The sequence below is a fragment of the Lagopus muta genome, chromosome 18, assembly GCF_023343835.1.
Source record: "Lagopus muta isolate bLagMut1 chromosome 18, bLagMut1 primary, whole genome shotgun sequence".
Lineage (NCBI taxonomy): Eukaryota > Metazoa > Chordata > Aves > Galliformes > Phasianidae > Lagopus > Lagopus muta.
This window is the reverse complement of record NC_064450.1, coordinates 695,574-720,018: the sequence shown is the minus strand read 5'-3', so window position 1 is coordinate 720,018 and position 24,445 is coordinate 695,574. Positions and strand designations below refer to the sequence as shown.

Sequence of the window (24,445 nt, the reverse complement as noted above, 5' to 3'; positions counted from 1 at the left end):
ATCTGCTTTCAAGATACCTGCACATTTTCACTCTGAAATTCTGTGCCAAGTAGGAACTTGCCATTTCTGTTTTGCAGCACTGACCAGCTGCCAGGCTGTGAGCCACCCATCTGGTATCACGAGAGGTAAGAACCTGATTTATTCATGCTTTTGGGTGGGATTTCTGTATGGATGAGCAATCGCCTTTTTTACCCTGCATTCAAAGCCAGTGTGATTACAGTAGGCAGCTGGTGGGTGCTCATGGCTGGTGAGGTTTTCAAATGGTTGTGTTTCTATCTTCCTGTCTCTGATGGCAGACCAGAAAATTCCCATTGGAATACTCTTCATTTCTGCTTAACTGACCAAACAGGGAGTGAGGCGTGCCAGCTTCACATCATTGCAGCAGTAGAACTGGAATAAGATGAACAAAGGAGGAAAAAGTGCAAAACTGTATATTTTTCATCAGAATGTTATCAACAACTCATCGGACAATACCGACCTTCTTACCATCTTTGTACATCTTTGTAAAATGTTGAAGCTCTTTCAAATGTCCATTTACCAGACCAAAAGCAAAACAAAACCTTCTTAGCTAATGAACAGAGGGAATAAATTTCACTAACATAGCTAGAGAAATTTCAAGTGCAGCTGGAGAAATCTAGATATCCACATTTTTAGTGAAGCATCTGAAGAAGCACTCTTATTTTATTGAAGTTTTGAGAAGTCACCTGTTCCTGGATTTTTTCAGTATTTATTTGGGAGCTTTGTCCAGCTATGGCAATTCCAATTTCAGTGCATGAATTTTGTTTCATACAAGTCAGAACTTTGAAGATGAGACTATTTGGATATTGTACTCATGAATGACAAATGTCTAAACAAACTGAATTACAGCAGAGTGTTAAAAGGTCATAGATCCTGCCCTTTTCTTTCTGCTGGCAACTTCAGTAGCAAAATTCATTAATTTCCACTGCCTTCCTATTACAATTATAGTTAATAAGTAAATGCCCCATAGGTTCAATGTTTTTCAAGACTGTAGGTCTTTTATACTACATGTTTATAGAAGTGTTTCTTTGTCTTTAAACAAAATGCTTCACCTTTATTTCAACTGCTGGTAATGATGTCTTAAAATAAAACTTGCTCAGCAACTTCACTCATCTTACAGACATGATGTTCTTAAAGCCCCAAGCCTACAATTGTTAAAGGTGATCAGATACAGCTCTTCTAGACATCTGAACACATAGACTTCATCAGTTATGAGCTCTTGTTTCCTAAGTCAACCTAAGTCAATCAAATCTTCCATTAGGACACGTTAGATACTCCATATAGTACAGGCTGAAGAAAAACAAAGTCACAGTCAGTCTCCCAGTCTGACAGAATATATCTAAATGATCTGTGCCACATTACCTCTCCCCATTAGAATATTCTGCTGAGGTGCCTTCAGTGAAGAGCAGCCATGGCTTCTTCAGATGCTGAGATGGCTGTCTTTGGAGAGGCAGCTCCCTACCTCCGAAAGTCAGAGAAGGAAAGAATCGAAGCCCAGAACAAGCCTTTTGATGCCAAGTCATCTGTCTTTGTGGCCCATCCAAAGGAATCCTTTGTGAAAGGGACAATCCAAAGCAGGGAAACAGGGAAGGTCACTGTCAAGACTGAAGCTGGAGAGGTGAGAAAAAAGCAAGCTTCAGATCAGCATTTAATCTCAAGCTTCAGATCAGCATTTAATCTTCACTCTGAGCTTTTAGCTGACATAGGCAGATCTTTCACTTCCTTTACAGACTCTGACCGTGAAGGAAGATCAAATCTTCTCCATGAACCCTCCCAAGTACGATAAAATTGAGGACATGGCCATGATGACCCACCTCCACGAACCCGCTGTGCTGTACAACCTCAAAGAGCGTTATGCAGCCTGGATGATCTACGTAAGTACCAGCAGCTCTCTTCCTTGGCTGGTAGCTGGGGAGGACTGCTGTGCCAGGCTGAGCGGAAGCCAACGTGCCGTGTCCCTTCCTCGCAGACCTACTCGGGCCTCTTCTGTGTCACTGTCAACCCCTACAAGTGGCTGCCGGTGTACAACCCGGAGGTGGTGTTGGCCTACCGAGGCAAAAAGCGCCAGGAGGCCCCTCCACACATCTTCTCCATCTCTGACAACGCCTATCAGTTCATGCTGACTGGTGAGTGCCTGATCTCCTTCAAAGCAGTCTGAACTGAAGAGCCCCATTGCTCTTACAGGAGTATGTGAAAAGCCAGTGAAAACATCATGGAGCTGTGTGACAGAAATTGATCAAGTTAAGGAGGAACTGATTTCAAGCAAATGGTACCAGAAGCATGCACAGCACTGTGTATTATTTCTAGCATATCATACCAAATGCTACAGTCTCTCAATGCAGAAATAACAGTGGACTCATAACTTTCTTTTTTGCAATGACTGAATTCAGCACATTATTATTCCATACGGAGTTTTACTTTGAACAGAGGTAGGCAGCTTGATCAGACTCCCGTGTATGAGAAGTATGAGAATGTATGTGAAGGGCAAGAAGATACACAGTTTGTGTGAGGACCATGTGCCTCTTACAGTTGCATGTGTCCATTTGAGCTTATACTTGCCACTTGGGATATGGAAGGAAACCTATCATTTACTTCTGGGAATTAATGCTTGAATTTTCTGACGAAGCTCCAACTTACACTTTCAGTCAGCTCACTGCTACACAGAACAACAGCTAACACTGGACTTCCTAGGGTTTTCACTGTCTTCCGTCCCTGCACCCCCTGCAGATTTCCATTCATATTTGTCTCCTAGATTTTGTGTTTCTTGTTATTCATGAGCAGTAGGAAAAGCTTTTTTATCTCTGTCTTTTCACAGACCGCGAGAATCAGTCGATCCTGATCACGTAAGTACGCTCCTGCTCGGGTCCCTGCGGGGCTGCCCTGTGCCAGGGGACCTTCTCCCTGACCTCACGCTCTCTGCTTCTCTGTTTGGCTTGACAGCGGAGAATCCGGTGCAGGGAAGACTGTGAACACGAAACGTGTCATCCAGTACTTTGCAACAATTGCAGCTAGTGGGGAGAAGAAGAAGGAGGAGCAGTCTGGCAAAATGCAGGTACATTAAGAGATACTGGCTTGAATCAATGTTTATTCTGTTCTAGCATGAATTTTAGAAAATAATAATTATCCAGTAATAATTGTTATCCTGTAGGGAACGCTTGAGGATCAAATCATCAGTGCCAACCCTCTGCTGGAGGCCTTTGGAAATGCCAAGACTGTGAGGAATGACAACTCGTCACGCTTTGTACGTCGCTACTGCCCTTACAGTAATGATGGGGCGAGTGATATTCTTAAATAAGGAGTTGTCCGAAGAAGCCATCCAGGCTGAAATGCTCCTCTGTTTCCTCAACAGGGTAAATTCATCAGAATCCATTTTGGGGCCACAGGCAAACTGGCTTCTGCTGACATTGAAACTTGTAAGAGACCCTCCTGGCCTGTTCAAATTCCTTCCCAAATTCCCATCTCCATGTCCCATCTTGTACCTGACTCTTTTCTCCTTCCTTGACAGATCTGCTGGAAAAGTCCAGAGTTACTTTCCAGCTCAAGGCAGAAAGAAGCTACCACATTTTTTATCAGGTCACCTCCAACAAGAAGCCAGAGCTAATTGGTAGGAGACATCACTGAGCTTTTTGGAGGCAGATTACAGAGCAATAGTTGATAACTTTATGAAAAGAATGAAATGTAATCTGTGAACATCCATTTGTTTTCAGAAATGCTCCTTATTACCACCAACCCGTATGACTACCCTTTTGTGAGTCAAGGTGAGATCACTGTCCCCAGCATTGATGACAAGGAGGAGCTGATGGCTACAGATGTGAGTAGTGCATAAAACAGGTCAATTGTTATATGTCATGCATCATATTCAGACAAATATTTCACTATACTGAATCTATTACCAGAGTGCCATTGACATCCTGGGCTTCAGTGCTGATGAAAAGACTGCCATCTACAAGCTGACAGGGGCTGTCATGCATTATGGGAACTTGAAGTTTAAGCAGAAACAGCGAGAGGAGCAGGCAGAGCCAGATGGCACAGAAGGTATTGTTAAACTCAGTAGCTAATGGTCCTTTGAGCCACTCTGTGTCTTAGCCAAAGTTGGGCTTTAGAATCCCAAGGAAAACAGTAAGTCAGAAGCAGTCCCTTCTCCACCCATTGTATCAGTTTCTCTGATGTAAAATCTCTGGATTTGTCTATCGTAAACCAAATTAACAATTTAAACTGTCCTGTGTACACTGCCAGGAAGCCAGGAGCTGTGGATGTCTTTTCTGAAATGTTATTGCTCATACTTTTGTTGGACATAGCTTATAACCCTTGTGGAACAGTAAAGTGGTTCAGCCCTAACAAAATGGGTGGTCACGTTCCTTTTCTCCCTCACCTGTCAGATGCTCAGGGAACTCTGTTGTGAAAGGTGCATTTGTTTCCACTCTGTTGGGGTAGGATCTTGAAACCATGTCTCCAAATTTCTCAGTGATGGCTCCTTCTTGCCAAAGGACTGGGCAGAAGGTGGGAAGTACCACAGTTGCATCTGAGAAAGGACAGAATCCAATGAGTTTCACTCCTGAGACATGTGCATACCACAAAACTGTTCAGCTTTCAGTTTTGTAAAATTTTAACAAAGCATCATTACATTTTGCATGCCTCAATGGAGAACTTCAAACATAAGTTCTTTCAAAAAGCTCAACACACATAATGGTTTTGATGTCACTGAGACTCTTTCTGCAGTGCTTGGAGAAGACTTCAAGATACAAAATGTTAGTAATGCTGAATTCTTCTTTTCCATCTTGCTTTGCCATTTAGTGGCTGACAAGGCTGCCTACCTGATGGGCCTGAATTCAGCTGATATGCTCAAGGCACTGTGCTACCCTCGAGTCAAAGTTGGGAATGAGTATGTGACCAAAGGTCAAACTGTGCAGCAGGTTAGAAACACAGTCACCTGAAACCATGCTTTGAATTAAGACCTCTTTGATTCTTCTCTGCTGCGTATGGTAAATGCAAACATCTGCCTTTGCTTTAGGTGCACAATGCTGTAGGTGCTCTGGCAAAGGCTGTCTATGAGAGAATGTTCCTGTGGATGGTTGTTCGCATCAACCAGCAGCTGGACACCAAGCAGCCCAGGCAGTACTTCATTGGTGTCCTGGACATCGCTGGCTTTGAGATCTTTGATGTGAGTAACAAAGATTTGTAAGAGCTGCTTGGAAGTCACAACTGGGTGTTACGACAACTTTAACATCCATATTATCATCACATAATTTATTGTAATTGTTTGGAACTTGATTAACTTTAAGGTCCTTTCCTAGCTACTCTATGAGTGTATGGTCCTATTTGCCTTTTTTTTTCTTCCTATAAAGTAGATTTGACCCTTGAAAGGATTTTTTCATGACTATAGGCTCATTATCAAGAGGTAAAAACTCAAAAGAGCAGAATGGTTCGAACAGAAAAATTCTTTCGTTTAAATGATCAAAGACAGCATAAGAGATACAGATCATGATACAAATAACCTTTTTTCTATAGCGTGGCCTCAGATGAGGAATGAAGTATATTCTACCTTCTCAGATTTATCAAGGATTAAAATATTGTTACAAACAACGATTTTTAAGCATTTCTCAATTTTGCTACATAGATTTAAAGCTGAATTAAGAAATACGCAGGCACAACGAAACCAATACTGCCGCTTTCCGTATTTTTAAAGGCTGAGGTTTTGCAGTTACTATTGCATCTTGCAAATATGAATCTTTATCATTTTACTCCCAGTTCAACAGCTTTGAGCAGCTGTGCATCAACTTCACCAATGAGAAACTGCAACAGTTTTTCAACCACCACATGTTTGTGCTGGAGCAAGAGGAGTACAAGAAGGAAGGCATTGAATGGACATTCATTGACTTTGGGATGGACCTGGCTGCCTGCATTGAGCTCATTGAGAAGGTATGAGCATAGGAATTTTACAATTACTAGAGCTCAGTTTTCAAAGGAATCTTCCATGTTCATAAGCAAATATTTAGATCTCGTTGTTCAAAAATATATTGCTGTTTAGTTTATTTCATCTGCAGGTGAGACATTAAAGCTGTGTCACACAGCTTTATGGCAGCAGGTTTGCACTGATCTCTTCTGAAGTGCTAAAAGGTTGTTAAATTCTCAATCAAAATGTTTTCTCAAAACAGCTAGAATAAGTTCCCAGTTGAGCTTCCACCTCACCTCTCAGCTCCGACAGACTTGTGCTCCCACAGCAATACAGCTGTATCTTTGTAAAATAAACTCAGAGATGGAGATGCATAATTGATAGCAAGCAGTTGCACTTACATGTACATTCTTTGACTTAGAATAAGAAAGCAATCACATTAGATACAGGATGCAGTGTTCAGTGGCTGAGAGGATGATAAGAAATTAGAATCACAGAATTTCAGAGTGCAAAGGATCTGTGAGGTCACTTAATCTACCCCCCTTCGTCACATAAGGGTCAACTAGAACAGGTTTCTGAGGACCACAAAGCTCTGTTTTGAATATCTCAAGTGATAAACTTGAGACTTGATAACGATAACCTGTTTCAACAATTGACCATCCTCTCATTTTGTGTGTGTTCCACCTTGTCAGGTCACTGGGAAGCATAAGTGCCCTGAAAACTGAATTGCTGATTTTCTCTCCCATGTATTTTTCCCAGCCCATGGGCATCTTCTCCATCCTGGAAGAGGAGTGCATGTTCCCCAAGGCAACAGACACTTCTTTCAAGAACAAGCTCTATGACCAGCATCTGGGCAAGTCCAGCAACTTCCAGAAGCCCAAGCCTACCAAAGGAAAGGTTGAGGCCCACTTCTCCCTCATACACTATGCTGGAACAGTGGACTACAACATCACTGGCTGGCTTGAGAAGAACAAGGACCCCCTGAACGAAACTGTCATTGGGTTGTACCAGAAATCTTCACTGAAAACTTTGGCCTTACTGTTTGCCAACTATGGGGGAGCAGAAGCAGGTCAGCTCTTTGAAACATGTATTTTCACCAGTTTACAAAGTAGAAAAAGTATCATAAAAGGTAAAAACAAAAATATGAAATCTCTTATATTTATTTCTCCATTCTGCAGACACTAGTGGTGGAGGCAAGAAAGGTGGCAAGAAGAAGGGTTCTTCTTTCCAGACTGTCTCAGCTCTTTTCCGGGTACAATACAGAGTTCAATATTTTTTCCTAAGATGAGGAGGAAATTCACTACTTAAAATAGTTTTTCCCCTTCACCCTCCACCCTCTTGCTTGTGATAAAAAAGAAGCCCTGAAGTTCTTGGGCCATGCTTTGATAGGAGTAAACCCACTGTAACTTAATTCTGCTCTTCCACTGAATGCACAAATTTTCTTTTCATCCACTTTTCACCAGACAGTGTCTTCAGATGGAACAACATTATACAGGAAACTTTTAAGAAACATCTAAAATATGCATATTTCCTTCAAGTGCCCTCCTCTAGCTTCAGAAACTTTGATTGCCCTGTAACAATATTCCTTCTGCCTGCTGGTTTCCTTCAGTCATATATCTAATATTTTTTTCATGATTAATGGATCAGCCTCTTAAGGTTGAAATACCATCACACCTTGGGATGTGGATGTTGTATACTTGACAGTTATTTTCTCATAACCAACTCTTGCTGCCTGTCAGCACCATACATATCTAAACTCTCCTCGAGGCTATTTATTATATTCATCCTTCATTTAGTGTTCCCTTCTTAATATAAATTAGTTCCTTCTACAGAAAGATGTTGAGACTGCTTTTTTGGAAACATGCCCTGGAGGTACCTGCCTCCCTCCACTAATTATACACAATAATCATTTACAAAAACTTACTCAGATATTAGTTACAAACCAACAGTGCGATTCATCTCACCTCATTCTCATCTCACAAGTGAAAGATGCAACCTAGACATATAATACTCAGCTTGTTGTTTTTGTTCTATGTAGTGTGATCCACTTTAAATGCATACTGTATTATGCTTCAAACTGGCTCACAGAGCTATCTGTATATCTCTCCTGGTACACATAATGGAAGATGGGTATCATTTCTACTGAACGCATTCCACTAGATTCAGAGAAATGTCACAAAATTGTATGTTTGAGAGTACAGTATCTCCTACAGACAAAACAGACAAATTTTCTACATTAAGTGAATAATCATATATGGAAACTCAGAAAAACTGGTGCAGGTGGTGTCAGCTCAGGATTCTGCAAGCTAATGTTTGTTTGATAATGTTATCTCATTACAGAGGGCTTGATGCTTACAGTGAGATTCTATTTGCTAATATAAACTTTTGTTGATGATTCTCCCAGGAGAACTTAAACAAGCTGATGACCAATCTGAGAAGCACCCACCCCCATTTTGTACGCTGTATTATCCCAAATGAAACAAAAACACCTGGTAAGAGACTCACTCACAGACAACCTTCAGTATCTCTTCTCTGCTGTACTACAGAATACAGCACTCATTTGTACTCTGAATTGCTAGGTGCCATGGAGCATGAGCTGGTTCTGCACCAGCTGAGGTGTAACGGCGTGCTGGAAGGGATCAGAATTTGCAGGAAAGGATTCCCCAACAGAGTCCTATATGCAGATTTTAAACAGAGGTCAGACTACATTCAATTCCTGGATTTTGTCCATCTTGAGCTTACAAAATTTAAACCTCACCTCTGGTGACAAAAGCATTCTCTTAGCATTTACATCTAGCAGTGGAGTTATGTTGTCTTTCTTGCAGGTAACTGATCACAACAACAGACCTGTTTATATTACCATTTTGTCCCCCAGATACAAAGTACTAAATGCAAGTGCTATTCCAGAGGGACAGTTCATTGACAGCAAGAAGGCTTGTGAGAAACTTCTTGGATCGATTGATATAGATCACACTCAGTATAAATTTGGTCACACCAAGGTACCAGAAGTGTTTGTTTAAAGTACTATGTGTTTTTTGTTTTGTAAAGCTTGAGGGTGATACTGAGATTCTTCAGATAGCATGGGAAATCATCAAACAATAAGTTTAAAACACATAAACTAGATACTAATTGACTCAATACTTTGAAATTCATTGATGGAGAATGATTCTAATTAAGGGTTCCTAATTGAAGACAAAGTTGTAGAATAGAAGAATCAAGAATTAATAAGAACAGTGGAATAAGATCTTATAGTTTTTTGTGTACTGTAATATGACTATAATAGCCAGACCAGCATGACTGAAGATATTAAAGAGGAACTCACATGGTAACTACACATATTCTTTGTGTTTTTGCTCTTTCTCTTAACTTCTGTGATATCTGCCATGGAGGAACTGGTTACTTGGCTACAGTGACCAATGAGCACATACACTGCACTTATTTTCGTTTTTTGATCTAAGGTGTTCTTCAAAGCTGGGCTGGTTGGCCTTCTGGAGGAGATGAGGGATGAGAAACTGGCACAACTCATCACTCGCACACAGGCCAGGTGCAGGGGCTTCCTGATGAGAGTGGAGTACCAGAAAATGGTGGAGAGGAGGTAGACATTTCTTTAAATTAAGTTTACTGGGTTTGATATATTGTGTCATCCAAGTCTAAACTGCCAATATTTATTTGACTTACCTTTCAGAGAGTCCATCTTCTGCATCCAGTACAACATTCGTGCATTCATGAATGTCAAGCACTGGCCCTGGATGAAGCTGTTCTTCAAGATCAAGCCCCTGCTGAAGAGTGCAGAGTCTGAGAAGGAGATGGCAAACATGAAACAAGAGTTTGAGAAGACCAAGGAAGAGCTTGCAAAGTCTGAGGCAAAGAGAAAGGAGCTGGAGGAGAAAATGGTGAAGCTAGTGCAGGAGAAAAATGACCTGCAGCTCCAAGTACAGGCTGTGAGTTTATCATTCACTTATCACAGAGAAAATAAGTTTGCATGTTCAGATTTTTCTTCATCAAACAGAAGGTCAGATTACAGAAGACCACAAGTCAGAAATTTGGAGATTTATCGATCATTTGTGTGCAGGCTGTGAGTAATACCAGTGTGACTGATTCTAACTGACTGTGAACTTAAGGCTGACTACATTTTCAAAACACACATAGGAATTACAATTTAATGTAATTAAGTTGTACTTCACTAAGTGCTACAGTGAAAAACAGAACTAGCTATGGTAAGAACTGTCAGAAGGCTACAGTCATGGCATTTCAAGACCACATGGATACCAGAGGTTGAGACATTTCACAAAATCATAGAACAGCACATCCTGAGTAAGAAGGAACCCAAGAATGATTTGGTCCAACTCCCAGGTTAACACAGGATTTCCTCAAATTCAAACCAAGTTTCTGAGAGCATCAACAAAACAATTCTTGAATACTGACAGGTTCAGTTCCATGACCTGGGGAGCCTGCTCCAGAGCCCAACCGCCCTAGTGGTGAAGAACCTTTTCCTAATATCCAATCTCCTGATGCAGCTTCATGCTGTTTCATCAGGGACTACTGCTGGTCACCAGTTCTGTGGTGTTGGCTGAGACCATTAGCACTTACATTCAGTTGAACTGCATCAGAGCAATTAAGAAATTTTACTTTTAGTATTATATTTTTGTTCTTCTATTTATGTTTTCCAACCTCTCCAAAACAGAGAATGTCTATCCTTATAAATACATGACTTTAGGGAATACAAAAGAGGGCATTTCTTCTTTCTGTATCCCATTTAAACAAGATAATTTCTTCCTTTCCAATGTAGGTGGAATTCATCTCACCCTCTAAAAGTACTCAGAAGCACTAGATAAAATTACACGGTACATCTATGAGGTTTTAATCCTGTGATTTATTTAATCCTGTGCATGTGCTCACTGCTGCCTCATGGCCAGCTTCTCGCCCACCAGGACCCCAAGTCCTTCTGCGCAGGGCTGCTCTCAAGCACATCTTCCCCCAGTCTGTATCAATACCTGGCATTGCCCCCACCCAATGGCAGCACCCTGCGCTTGGCCTTGTTGAACTTCATTTGGTTCTCATGGGCCCACTTCTCCAGCCTGTCCAGGTTCCTCTGGATGGCTTCCCTTCCCTCCAGTGTATCAATGGCACTGATCAGCTTGGTGTCATCTGCAAATGCACAGTCCAAATGACTCAATTTCTGACAGCTACTGGATGTGACAAGAGTATTGCAGACAAAAAGCTGAAACTGATGGATGCTGAGTGTTTTTTGAGAAGTGGTGAAAATCTAAAGCAGAAACAGTTGCTCTAAAAAGCCAGTAGGGTAAAAAGGAGAAATAAAAAATAGTATGAACGTGAGCGTCACTTTGGTATTTGTATGTATGTCTTGGCATATGATTATCACTCAGCATTTGTAAATGCTTGTAATTAGAAGAGAGATTCATATAATTAAACCCACAGCTACACACTCTGTTAATTATTATGGGTTAAGATACATATACACATGTATATGTGTTTTAATACTCAGCTCTTCCTGTAGATAAGAAAGGGTTTTGTTTGGCATTAGCTTTCAAAACCAGATGTATTAAAAGGAACAATTTAAAATAAATTAAAAATTGTCTCTATTTCTCCTGGAATATAAAACAAACATTTAACTAAAAAATTGCTAGTAAGGAATCTAAATTTATGAAGATGAGAGTCACACTATTCGCCCAAAGGGCATATCTGAAAAAAATGCATTTCCCCTCAGGAAGCTGATGCATTAGCTGATGCTGAAGAAAGATGTGACCAGCTCATCAAAACCAAAATCCAGCTGGAAGCCAAAGTAAAGGAGGTGACAGAACGAGCTGAGGATGAGGAGGAAATTAATGCTGAGTTGACAGCCAAGAAGAGGAAACTGGAGGATGAATGCTCAGAGCTGAAGAAAGATATAGATGACCTGGAGTTAACATTGGCCAAGGTTGAGAAGGAAAAGCATGCCACTGAGAACAAGGTATGAGGCAGAAGTTGTCACTCTGGAAAGAATTCTGCTTTGATACACAGTACGAAATTGTAAACAACATTTTTTATATACATTTACTTTCCACTTGTCAAAGGTGAAAAACCTCACAGAGGAGATGGCAGCCCTGGATGAGACCATTGTGAAGCTGACAAAAGAGAAGAAAGCCCTCCAAGAGGCCCATCAGCAGACACTGGATGACCTGCAGGCTGAAGAGGACAAAGTCAATACGCTGACCAAAGCTAAAACCAAGCTGGAGCAGCAAGTGGACGATGTAAGCAAAATGCATATAGCCATTACAGGACAGTTGTGGAGATAAATATGGCTGGCAGAGCACTGATGATCCCATTCTGTTTAGCTGGAAGGATCCCTGGAGCAAGAGAAGAAGCTGCGCATGGACCTTGAGAGAGCAAAGAGGAAACTTGAAGGAGACCTGAAGTTGGCCCATGATAGCATAATGGATTTGGAAAATGATAAGCAGCAACTGGATGAGAAACTGAAGAAGTAAGTGAGGTTGTGGGACACCTGAGTGCTGGGGAGTTGGGAGTTTTGTTCAGGCACTAACATCATTTGCTTTGTGCAAAAGGAAAGACTTTGAAATCAGCCAAATCCAGAGCAAAATTGAGGATGAACAACTTCTGGGCATGCAGTTACAGAAGAAGATCAAGGAGCTGCAGGCAAGTCTCTGGTTTTTCCCTTCTGGCCTTCAGAAAACATCTGAAGGAGAAGGACATGGGTGTGAAAGGTCCCTGATGCTCCCCAGGCCCGTATTGAGGAACTGGAGGAGGAAATCGAGGCAGAGCGAACCTCTCGGGCCAAAGCAGAGAAGCACCGAGCTGACCTCTCCAGGGAGCTGGAGGAGATCAGTGAGCGCCTGGAGGAAGCAGGAGGGGCTACGGCAGCTCAGATTGAGATGAACAAGAAGCGTGAGGCAGAATTTCAGAAGATGCGCCGTGACCTGGAAGAGGCCACACTGCAGCACGAAGCCACGGCTGCCGCCCTGCGGAAGAAGCATGCGGACAGCACAGCGGAGCTTGGGGAGCAGATCGACAACCTGCAACGAGTCAAGCAGAAGCTGGAGAAGGAGAAGAGTGAGCTGAAGATGGAGATTGATGACTTGGCCAGCAACATGGAGTCTGTCTCCAAAGCCAAGGTACAGGATACTTTTATTAGCACTTTCTCAACAGTATATTTATGTTCAATCTTACCTTGCTTCAACACTGTCAGCTGTATTTTCTCAGAATAGAACAGATAAAACCCTAATTAATGCACATTGTCGCTAAATATGTAAAGTGTATCTTCTGGCCACTTTTTCCTTCTGTAAATAAAATGGAGCCTGGTATTCACTCTGTTTTCTTATGTATGTTTGATAACTAGGCAAACCTGGAGAAGATGTGCCGCACTTTGGAAGACCAACTGAGTGAATTTAAAACAAAGGACGAGCAGAATCTGCGCATGATCAGTGATCTCAGTGCTCAAAGAGCTCGCCTGCAAACAGAATCTGGTTAGACACCTCAGCTCTAGCTTGGAAATAATATATTAACCTTAAGGGCACAATTTAATTTAAGATTGGCTGCTGAAATATTTTCTGACTAAAAACATTTTCCAGGTGAATACGCACGCCAGGCGGAGGAAAAAGATGGTTTAATTTCTCAACTGTCCAGAGGGAAACAGGCCTTTACGCAACAGATTGAAGAACTAAAGCGGCAACTAGAAGAAGAGATAAAGGTGAAGACCATTCATGGTTTCCATGCAAATCCAACAGTTCAAAAAGTGATCTACTTAAGAGTACTTAATAAATGACTAGAACATGTAGTCCAGGCCCTGTCAGTGCAGACTCCCAGCTTTCTATAAAGTACTGAGATTTGGCTTCATTTTTTTCATGCTGTGCATAAATGACTGTTTCTCTTGGGAGAAAATACAGTGTTCAGGTGATAGTAAGAGGAAATTTCCCAGAATACCATAATTCCTTATTGCAATAATCTAATTCCTAGGCCAAGAACGCCCTCGCCCACAGCTTGCAGTCTGCCCGCCACGACTGTGACTTGCTCCGGGAACAATACGAGGAGGAGCAGGAAGCCAAGGGTGAGCTGCAGCGTGCCCTGTCCAAGGCCAACAGCGAAGTGGCCCAGTGGAGAACCAAATATGAGACGGACGCTATTCAGCGCACAGAGGAGCTGGAGGAGGCCAAGTATGTGGAGGGGAAGGCTGGTAGAAAGTAGTGGAAATTTGAAGAAATCTCTGAGATACTGAAGGGCAAAAGACAAACAGCAGTTTGGAGAGGAGTGATAAGAAGGGAAATTTGTGCTGTTCAGATGGTGGTTTCAAAAGGACAAATAGGCAACGTGATAGAATGCAAGACAAAGGCAGTGTATGATGTATGCAGTGAGATGAGGAATTGAGGAATTTCTAGACTTGAGGAAAGGAAAAGGGAATAAAGTTTGGGCGACGCTCCGCATTAGGTGCATCTGGGAGAACACTGTGAAGTGTCTAAGTACAGTAGTGAAAAAGACAGAAAAATCTCCACTTTGCTCCCAAACTCTGAGCTGTGCTTACAACCTTCCAGGAAGAAGCTGGCACAGCGCCTGCAGGAGGCAGAGGAACACGTTGAAGCCGTGAATGCCAAATGTGCTTCCCTGGAAAAGACAAAGCAGAGGCTGCAGAATGAGGTGGAGGACCTGATGATTGACGTGGAGCGAGCAAATGCTGCCTGCGCAGCTCTGGACAAGAAGCAGAAGAACTTTGACAAGGTATTCTGGGCTCCAGGCCTGTATTTCCTGGGCACACAATGATTGTCGCATCCGAACTCACGATCTGTTTTTCCTCAGATCCTGGCGGAGTGGAAGCAGAAGTACGAGGAAACGCAGGCTGAGCTGGAGGCCTCCCAGAAGGAGTCTCGCTCCCTCAGCACAGAGCTGTTCAAGATGAAGAATGCCTATGAGGAGTCCCTGGACCACCTGGAAACGCTGAAGCGTGAGAACAAGAACTTGCAGCGTAAGTCGCTCAGCCTTTCCTGCTGGCAGGGCTTTCTCAGAAGCTTTCCTGCCCACCTCTCCACCTGGGTCTGTGCCTGCAGTGATGGGAGCAGACCTGTTATGCTGGGGTCACAGGGCCTTTCCCTCTATGCTCTATACCTGACCATGTGAATGTTCATTCTTCTCTACAGAGGAGATTTCTGACCTCACGGAGCAGATTGCAGAGGGAGGAAAGGCGATTCATGAGCTGGAGAAAGTCAAGAAGCAGATTGAGCAGGAGAAGTCTGAAATCCAGGCTGCCTTGGAGGAAGCTGAGGTACATGCTCATAATAACCGGCATCCACACTAAAAATGTCAGCAGGGAGGAAATCTGTCTAAGAAAGGCATGGTTGTCCTCTGTTCTGGCTACAGGGCATACCTACCTCAGATTTCCTGAGATATTCTGTATTCAGCTAGAAAGTAAGAAGTTGTTTTACTTACATGATAAATGATGACAATTATTTGTCCAGGCCTCCCTGGAACATGAAGAGGGGAAGATCCTGCGTCTCCAACTGGAGCTCAACCAGGTCAAGTCTGAGATTGACAGGAAGATAGCAGAGAAAGATGAGGAAATTGACCAGCTGAAGAGAAACCACCTCAGAATTGTGGAGTCCTTGCAGAGCAGCCTGGATGCTGAGATCAGGAGCAGGAATGAAGCCCTGAGGCTGAAGAAGAAGATGGAGGGAGACCTGAATGAAATGGAGATCCAGCTGAGCCATGCCAACCGTGTTGCTGCAGAGGCACAAAAGAACCTGAGAAACACGCAGGCAGTGTTGAAGGTCTGTTCAGCAAAATACACATAAGGGAATGTCTTCCCTGACATTTTAGTCACCTTGGGTTTGCTGTGCCCCTTGTCGTTTCTCTCGTCTCTTCTACAGGATACCCAGATACACTTGGACGATGCTCTCAGGACCCAGGAGGACTTGAAAGAGCAGGTGGCCATGGTGGAGCGCAGAGCAAACCTGCTGCAGGCTGAGATTGAGGAGCTACGGGCAGCCCTGGAGCAGACGGAGCGCTCGAGGAAAGTGGCTGAGCAGGAGCTTCTGGATGCAAGTGAGCGTGTGCAGCTCCTCCATACCCAGGTGAGGCCTTGATGCTCCAACGAGTTGTGTAGGCACTGTTACAGTGGCAGGAAATAGTGGTGCCAACAATGAGAACATGGTCACAGTCCATCAGCTTAGCCTACCACTGAAATTGTGTAAACAGCCATTTCACAAAGAATTCCACATTTAAAATGCAAAGGTTGAAGAGTAAAGAATTGGTTTAGACTGTAGCTGGTGTATTCCAGGTCTCAGAGTACAAGTCTTGCAATCTCTATTTGTACAGAACACCAGCTTGATCAACACCAAGAAGAAACTAGAAACAGACATTGCCCAAATTCAGAGCGAAATGGAGGATACCATCCAGGAAGCCCGCAATGCTGAAGAGAAGGCCAAGAAGGCCATCACCGATGTGAGTCGTGGCTCTTTCACTGCTGATGGCTGACACATTTCTCCCAAGAAGTCTCTGACTCCAAACTGGCTTTGCTGCTTTGCCTCTCCAGGCGGCCATGATGGCAGAAGAGCTGAAGAAGGAGCAGGACACCAGTGCCCACCTGGAGAGGATGAAGAAGAACCTGGACCAGACGGTGAAGGACCTGCAGCTCCGTCTGGATGAGGCAGAGCAGCTGGCCCTGAAGGGAGGCAAGAAGCAAATCCAGAAGCTGGAGGCCAGGGTGCGTAGGGCTGGTATTTGTGCAAGTGTGTGCAATGCCAGGTCAGAGATAGCAGGGAAGCTCCAAATATGGGCTTTTCATTGCAGGTGCGGGAGCTGGAAGGGGAGGTTGATGCTGAGCAGAAGCGCAGCGCTGAAGCTGTGAAGGGTGTGCGCAAGTACGAGAGGAGGGTGAAGGAGCTGACCTACCAGGTAAGGCTGATGGCATCTTTGTGTTGACGTAGCATTCTATAGGAAGCCACTGCATTTCTCTATGAACTCCAAGAGGAAATGTCATTTTGTCGTGTGGGGAAAATAATTTCTCTCTCTTTCCTGCTTACTGTCTGCTTTAGTCTGAGGAAGACCGGAAGAATATTCTTAGACTCCAGGATCTGGTGGACAAACTGCAGATGAAGGTGAAATCCTACAAGAGGCAATCTGAGGAGGCTGTAAGTATCACTCTGAGTAGTGCTAAGAGTGCTCTTCAAGGAAAAGAATATGAAAGATTTGGGAAGTTTGATTTGTCAATTGTGGTGGGCTTCAAGTTCTTTGACACGTTTATTGATCCACTTTGCCTTTCAGGACAAAAGTAATGAGATGATAAAAAGGAAACAGGCTAAATGCACTTAAATTGTTCTGGAGTATATAATAGAAATGTTTCTAAAATGCATTTCTTAGCAATAATATTAAGTGCACAATATATTAAGAATTTTTCAAAAGAAAATGTTTTTGATCTTCTGAGTTTTAAATAAGTGTCTTAAGATAAATGCTTTTGATCCTTTGAAATTCAAAGAACTTGGTAGTCATTTGGAAAGACAGGAGCTGGGCTCTTCATGATCAACTCCCTCTCCCTGTACAGGAGGAGCTGTCCAACGTCAACCTCTCCAAGTTCCGCAAGATCCAGCACGAGCTGGAGGAAGCCGAGGAGCGGGCTGACATTGCAGAGTCACAGGTCAACAAGCTCCGAGCAAAGAGCCGGGAGTTCCATAGGAGGATTGAAGAGGAAGAGTGAGGATGTCATGAGGCAGCAAAGCAGCCTGAGGAGTGCACAAAATGTGTCACTTTCTTTTGCAATGTCTTTGTAACCATGTCAGTGTCTAGAGAATAAAAAACATAGATTAATATGCATAAGCACTGCAAACAGTGGCTTCCTTGTTGTTGTTGTTATCTCCTTTTTCATCTTTTTCCTTTCGTTTTCCTGAATAAGCTTAGGATATTACTGATGCAGCTACATACATTGTTTTCAGTCTCCTTGCACTACTCTTGCCCTCATATATTCTTAATGCTTCTCCTATTGTCCTGTCAGCACAGCATACGTGCCATGTGAGTGGCAAGAGAGAGCGATCCCTTCCCTTTTTCCTTCCCTGCTATGGGTTGCAATCATGGCAATCACAGATCCTAAACTCTGGTCTCTAACTAAGCTATCAGATGGTGCAGTGTATCACACCATGAAGGACAGACAGTTCCTCAGCAGAAACAATTTCCTGCAGACACCAAAATTAGTGCACTGTCATGACACTTTGATGGTGCCTCTAAACTGTGCATTTTCTCTTACTTTAGATTCTCTGAGCTGATGCCATCTATTTGTGGTTTCCCTCCAATGTGGCAGAAGGCTGAGCCCTGCCTGGGGCCACCTACCGAAAGGAAGCCCCCTCAGGGCTGATTTTCCACACGTTGCATAGAAGAACGCACCTCCTCAGCCCATCACCTGAATGTCAGCCTTGTCAGCTCTTGCACAACTGGCTGCGTGCAGCACAGCCTCAGGCAAGGGAAAAGAAGAAAGCTGATAGGTGTTTTACTCCCAGATAGCTGGACTTTCGTTTTGGCCTACACAAAGGCTGAGCTGACAGTATTCTAGGGTCTCAGAAGGGAAGGAGGAAATTGACAAATGTTTTTCCTTCCATTCAGACCCTGAGGTGGCACACGAGACAGGTATCACCCTGGTCTCCTGCCCTCCATGAGCTGTCTTGGCTGAAGTCTTTTGACACACTGCCTTTGGTTGAGGTGAAAGTCACATGGAGTGCATCACTGTATGTCAAAAGCATGTGCAAAGATATCAGCGTAAATGCGTATTTAACTGGCAGATATATACTTCCTAGTATTTTCTCTCCCTTACTTTCAGGAAGACCACATGGACCTGGAAGATTCTCTCGGAAAGAACAAAGGCCACAGGGCTGAGCATACAATGAATCATAACCAGGTTAGTGGTAACTGAGGTCTGTGAATTTAGTGATTCTTTATGTCATTTAAATTTGCACAATTACACCCAGTGTAGCAGCATTTCCCCTGGCTGAAATGTTCGCCATTCACTCCACGCTGCAGGAACCCTTGGTGCAGACTGATGTGGAGTGGATGAGGAGCCATTAGCCGTTGCTGAGGCGCAGCTGGCACTGAAGGGAAGTAGGAAGCCCATGTAAGAACAGAGAACAGAGGATGTGTTGCTGAAATTTTGTGAGAGTCTGTGGGTTTCCTACTCTGAATATTGTACAAGACCTGCTATTCAAAAGTTGAAGTTGGTCCTCCATGATGTACCAAGCCTAGCAGGGCAGCAAGGATGGGAGTGGGGCTAGTGCTATGGGCTGAAGGGAAATGACTGTGCAGAAAATGACTGTGCCCAAAGCTGAGACAGGTAGCCTCTGAGTGCTTTCAACCTTGATTTGCATACAATGTTTTAAATGGAAAGCTTGTGAGTGGAGCTTCTTGGGTGTCACGGGAAGTGATAAGGACAGTCTCTCGGTCTAAGCTTTGCTAGTCCATGCCAACAGCTCTACCTTCAAACAGACACACTGCTGTGAAGTTGCTCCACAGCTGCATATCTATGACAGTATTATCTACCCTACCTGGCTTCCAGGTGCAACCTCAAGAACCTCATGCATTTTCATCCCTTTCATCCAACTTCCTTGCCTGACAGTGTGCACAGCTCTGCCACAATAACCACGACCTCTGTGGTCAGCACTGAATTTCCAAACTCACCTATAATCAGTGCTCCCTTTGGGTGGCTCTAGAATCCTTGACCACACACATCTCACACCTGCAGGTTTCTCCAAAGCTGCCAATGAGGCTGAATAGAATTTAGATGTCGTAGCATCTAGTGAGCATCCCCATTAACTGTGATGGCAGGGCAAACCTGTACAAACATAAACCTCTAAGACTCTTTGAAATTCTACACTGCAGACCCTGAACTGCTATTGGCTCCACTGTAGAAGCGCAAGGATACATCATCACATTAAAAGAAAGCAAGGCAGCCACAAAGACAGCCAAAGGGAAGAGATAAGGCAGCAGCTCTGAAGAAGAATAATCAGGCTCCTGGACAAACTGGTAAGTGTGGCGTTTGAAAATAGTTGGCCTGTACAAAGCAAAACATTACAACAAGCACTGATATGAAAGGGAAGGTAACTCTCTGAAGATGAAGCAGCTATCAAGTCGTAAGTCTAACTGCGTCTCCTCTGATCACAGTGTGCACCTGCACAAAGTTGCCTGCCAACGCTCCCAGATCCTAAACTCTGGTCTCTAACTAAGCTATCAGATGGTGCAGTGTATCACACCATGAAGGACAGACAGTTCCTCAGCAGAAACAATTTCCTGCAGACACCAAAATTAGTGCACTGTCACGACACTTTGATGGTGCCTCTAAACTGTGCATTTTCTCTTACTTTAGATTCTCTGAGCTGATGCCATCTATTTGTGGTTTCCCTCCAATGTAGCAGAAGGCTGAGCCCTGCCTGGGGCCACCTACCGAAAGGAAGCCCCCTCAGGGCTGATTTTCCACACGTTGCATAGAAGAACGCACCTCCTCAGCCCATCACCTGAATGTCAGCCTTGTCAGCTCTTGCACAACTGGCTGCGTGCAGCACAGCCTCAGGCAAGGGAAAAGAAGAAAGCTGATGGGTGTTTTACTCCCAGATAGATGGACTTATGGCCTACATAAAGGCTGAGCTGACAACATTGTGGAGAGTCTGAGGTTGTAGGGGAAGAGAGAAACTGACAAATACTTTTTATACAAAGGAAAATGTTACAACAAGCACTGATATGAAAGGGAAGGTAATTCACTGAAGATGAAGCAGCTATGAAATCAAGAGCCTGTGTCTGTTCTCCTCTGACCTATCACAACATTTACCTGCACAAAGATACCTGCCGACGCTCCCAGGGATGCGGTCAAAACAAAGCAGGCAGAGCAGTGCCTGAGTCTGGGACAGGCGGGCCTGAGGCCTGCCCTCGTGTCCCCAGCGAATTCTCAGCTCCCTCCTGGCTCCCATCTCCTGGGCTCTCAGGTCCCACCGCGTCGCCCTGCAGCTTCACAAGCGTCATCCCCAGAAGCGCTGACAGGCTGCGGGGCTTGTGCACAGAGCTCTGCAGTTGCCTGTGCCAGGAGGATGGCTGTCATTTGTCTCCCTTCAATCCTCAGCGCCCAAAGCTCAAAATAACCCCCCTCGCAAGGCTCCTGCGTGGGGCCGGGCCTGCTGCTGTAGATGATACGCCTCCATGAATAGCACTCGAAGACATTCCTCAGCGGGTAGCTTGCCTTCTATATCTCACTGCGGCGTGCTGCCATGCAGGAGCTGGACAACTGTGCTGTGTCCTAAGATGGCAGATGCTATTCTTGTCCCAGAAAGTCTTGCTCCGTCCGGCACAGCTCCTTTCTCAGCTGAAATGTGAACAGTCAGGAGCCGGCCGGAGCGGCCCCTCTGAAGCCAGTGGAAATGGCAGTGTGTGAACGCGGCCCCTGGGTGCTTGCCCTGCTCTGCTGGGATGTGCTGTGCCACCAGGAGCACGGCTGCTGCACAGCTGCCGTTGGTGTTCAGCTTGGGGTGCGTGTGGTGGGGGTGATCACCTCTCCTGGGTATCAACAAATGAAAAAGATGAGTTGTTGCCCTCAGAGTTCACAGCTGCTTCTCCTTGCAGCCTCAGTGGGTGAGGGACAAGTCAGAGCTCACTCTCAGCTTCAGAGGCTCGCAGAAAGTTCAGCCCCCACAGGCAATCAGGCAGAGGAAGTCAAGGCCCAGAGGCATCAGCTGGGAGAGTGGCTGCGCCTGTCCCCTCGTCCCCTGGCCCGTTTCATCCCCATGAGTTTTCTTTCCCCTCAGCCTCGGGCTCCAGCAGCTCCTGTCAGTCACGGGGAGCTCACGCAGGCAGCCCTGCTCTATTTGTGCTCCGGGCACAAGTTGCCAGCAGGTGGCAGAACGGAGCCGCTGAGGCGGTCCCTCCTTCGGGTGCCGTGCGTGCTACAGCCAGCAGCCAGCTCTCAGGAAAGCTGAGCTCTTCTAAACCTGGTGAAACTACCTGGCCCAGATGTTATCACCAAACGCGATCAAATGGGTTGAAATCTTACTAGATTTGTCTCCCAACTTTTTGTATCCACTGGACCAGGACAAAGACAGGTTGTCTGGACCAAAAAAGCCTTGAAATTCAATAGTCAGTAATTAATAAATAAGAGACTGAGCTGAAATGAACAGGCACTTGTTCCTGTGCAAGGCCTCATTTGCATTGGGCCCTCTGCTGAGAAAAGACACCAATGGGTTCTTTGAAGCATGCGACTATTGGAAGGCCAGTACGAGGCATTAACCACTCTGCCAGCTCCACCACGCGCCTGACTGATCCTTAGGGGAGAGCGACTGTAGCAACTCTTCTGCTAGCTCTGCTCTGGCTGGACCTTTACTGTGCAGGGCTCTACAGGAGAGGCTGGGACTCTGGAACCCTGTCACAGCGGGAAGAAATCCTGACTCTCATCTCCCTCCTCAGCCTCTCCCGTCCTTTAGCTTCATCTTGCAGAGAGTGCCCTGGGTGTTGTGAGAAAAATAGCATGTAAGGTTCTCTTTTCTCTCTGAGATCTGTGAGCAGGACCCTGGGAGACAGCTGCTTTGAGCAGCAGTCACTCACAGGCACTGGACCACAGGCTGTCTCCCTCTAGCAAGAAAAGTGGCATGACAGGAGACTGCCAGTGGGGCAGAAGCAGGTGCTGAGGACCCGACACCTACACTATATGGTTTCCAGGGATAGGTGTGTGAAGGTTCCAAGACACTAATGGCAGTTTGACATGGGAGCACAGCAGAAGTGTCCATGATGCACAGCTGTACTTTAATTAAATTTATTACCAGCGTGAGTCTGGAATAGACCTTTGTCCATATGGACTGAAGTCCCTAGGATAAAATTCACTATAGCCAGCAAAGAGCAAAGAGCAAATGAAAGAGCAAAGAGCAAATGAAAGACATTCTTTCATATCATTCTTTTGCATTTAAAAGCAGTGATGTTCACTTTCACACTTGGAAACGATGTAACACATGAGATGCCATTTTCACCACACAGAGAATATTATGATTACTTGGATGGTGACCATGACACTGTGGAGTTTTAGATCCTCATAGCAGTAAGGAGGGCACAGAGGAAGCTCACAACTGGGCTTCAGGAGATTAGATGTCGGCTTCTTCAGGAACCTGCTTGGTACAGTACTGTGGGATAAAGCCCTGGAGGGAAGAGGGACCCAAGAAAGCTGGATAATATTCTAGGATCACTTCCTCCAAGCACAGGAGTGATGCATCCCAACAAAGAGAAGTTGGGCAAAAGCACCAGGATGCCTGTAGGGATGAAGGAGATGCTCCTGGACAAAGTCAAACATGAAAAGGAAACCTCCAGAATATGGAAGCAAGGATAGGTAGCTTGGGAGTAACAGAGAGACACTCAGTGATCAGGTTAGGAAAACTAAGGCACTGATAGAACTGAATATGGCAAGAGATTTAAAGGGCAACAAGAAAGGCTTCTAAAAGTGTGTCAGTAATAAAAGGCAGATTAGGGAAAATGTGGGCACTCTTCATAAGGAAACAGGAGACCTGATTCATCCATGATATGGGGAAGGGTGAGGTACCTAACGACTTTTTTGCCTCAGTCTTCACCACTCATCTCACGGAATTGAAATGCAGAGACTGGGAGAATGAAGAACTGCCCGCTGTAGAAGATGATCAGGAGCAAGATGGTTTAAGCAATATGAATGTGTACAAATCCATGGGAACAGATGAGTTGTATCTGAGAGTCCTGAAGAAACTGGTGGATAAAACTGCTAAACTACTGTTCATCAAATCTGAGATTTCATGGCAGTCTGATGAAGTTCCCACTGGCTGGAAAAGTGGGAAAAAAATAAATTTAAAAAGGAAAGAAAGAAGAGATAGCTTCAGGGAACTTTAGCTCAGTCTGACTCATCTCTGTGCCTGGCAAGATCATGGAATAGGTCCTCCTGAAAAGTATGCTAAAGCACATGGAAAAAAAAAAGAAGACATGACTACTGGCAGCCAACCCATCTTCACTAAGGGCAAATAATGTTTGACAAATTTGGTGTCTGTCTACAACAGAATTACAGTGTTGGCAAATAAAGGAAGAGCAATGGACATCGTTTACGTGCACTTGTGTGACGCATTTGACACTGGAAGGCACGGAATCCTTATCTGCAAATTGGAGAGACATAGCTTTGACGGTTGGACTGCTTGGTGGACAAGGAATTGTCTGGGTGGTCACTCTGAAAGAGCTGCAGTCAATGGCTCTATGTCCAGGTAGGAGGCAATGAAGAGTGGTATTCCTTGGGGGTTGGTGCTGGTATTGACACTGTTTAACATCTTTGCTGGGGATGTGGACAGTGGGATTGAGTTCATCCTCAGCTAATTGGTAGATGACATTCTGCTAAGAGGTGTAGTTCACACAGCAGGGGGGGGGATGCCACACGGAGTGAATGTTTGCTTTTCTCAGGAGCGGATTATTTGATGATTGCGTAGAACACTTTTGAAAAATGTTTTTTGAGAGAGAAAATTTTCCAGTAGTGTAGGAAGGAGATGGAATTGCAAGTAAAAAGATGATTTATGAAGGGTT

The 24,445-nt window shown here is 44.4% G+C and overlaps 1 protein-coding gene across 6 annotated transcripts; it reads left to right on the top strand.

Annotated features, from left to right (window-relative positions):
• LOC125702275 (myosin heavy chain, skeletal muscle, adult-like) lies at window positions 1-23,970 on the top strand. Of its 6 annotated transcripts, none has more exons than XR_007380503.1 (40): window positions 1-125; window positions 1,394-1,636; window positions 1,749-1,892; window positions 1,988-2,144; window positions 2,834-2,861; window positions 2,959-3,070; window positions 3,167-3,259; window positions 3,368-3,431; window positions 3,524-3,622; window positions 3,726-3,829; window positions 3,915-4,053; window positions 4,813-4,931; window positions 5,030-5,179; window positions 5,767-5,937; window positions 6,671-6,980; window positions 7,090-7,163; window positions 8,316-8,403; window positions 8,491-8,608; window positions 8,787-8,910; window positions 9,370-9,506; window positions 9,597-9,852; window positions 11,640-11,882; window positions 11,986-12,162; window positions 12,247-12,392; window positions 12,475-12,565; window positions 12,652-13,041; window positions 13,266-13,392; window positions 13,498-13,616; window positions 13,883-14,079; window positions 14,455-14,638; window positions 14,717-14,882; window positions 15,055-15,179; window positions 15,373-15,681; window positions 15,781-15,984; window positions 16,229-16,354; window positions 16,446-16,616; window positions 16,703-16,807; window positions 16,948-17,043; window positions 17,454-18,624; window positions 18,717-23,970. XR_007380503.1 is itself a non-coding variant. In XM_048965331.1 (39 exons), exons 2-39 carry the CDS (start codon window positions 1,430-1,432, stop codon window positions 17,604-17,606), a joined length of 5,823 nt encoding a protein of 1,940 aa, XP_048821288.1. In that variant the 5' UTR covers window positions 1-125; window positions 1,394-1,429; the 3' UTR covers window positions 17,607-23,970. The 6 variants fall into 6 exon arrangements, 1 of the variants encoding a protein (XP_048821288.1); XR_007380505.1 differs by having other exon boundaries at window positions 17,454-18,794; window positions 19,769-23,970; XR_007380501.1 differs by having other exon boundaries at window positions 17,454-18,794; window positions 18,917-23,970.
• Window positions 23,971-24,445: the final 475 nt, after the last annotated feature.

Coding starts and splice junctions, on each gene's coding strand:
- LOC125702275 (XM_048965331.1), top strand. CDS start 1,430: ATGGCTTCTTCAGATGCTGAGATGGCTGTCTTTGGAGAGGCAGCTCCC. Junction 3,830..3,914: donor AGGAGCTGATGGCTACAGAT/GTGAGTAGTGCA, acceptor ATCTATTACCAG/AGTGCCATTGACATCCTGGG. Junction 12,393..12,474: donor CTGGATGAGAAACTGAAGAA/GTAAGTGAGGTT, acceptor TTTGTGCAAAAG/GAAAGACTTTGAAATCAGCC.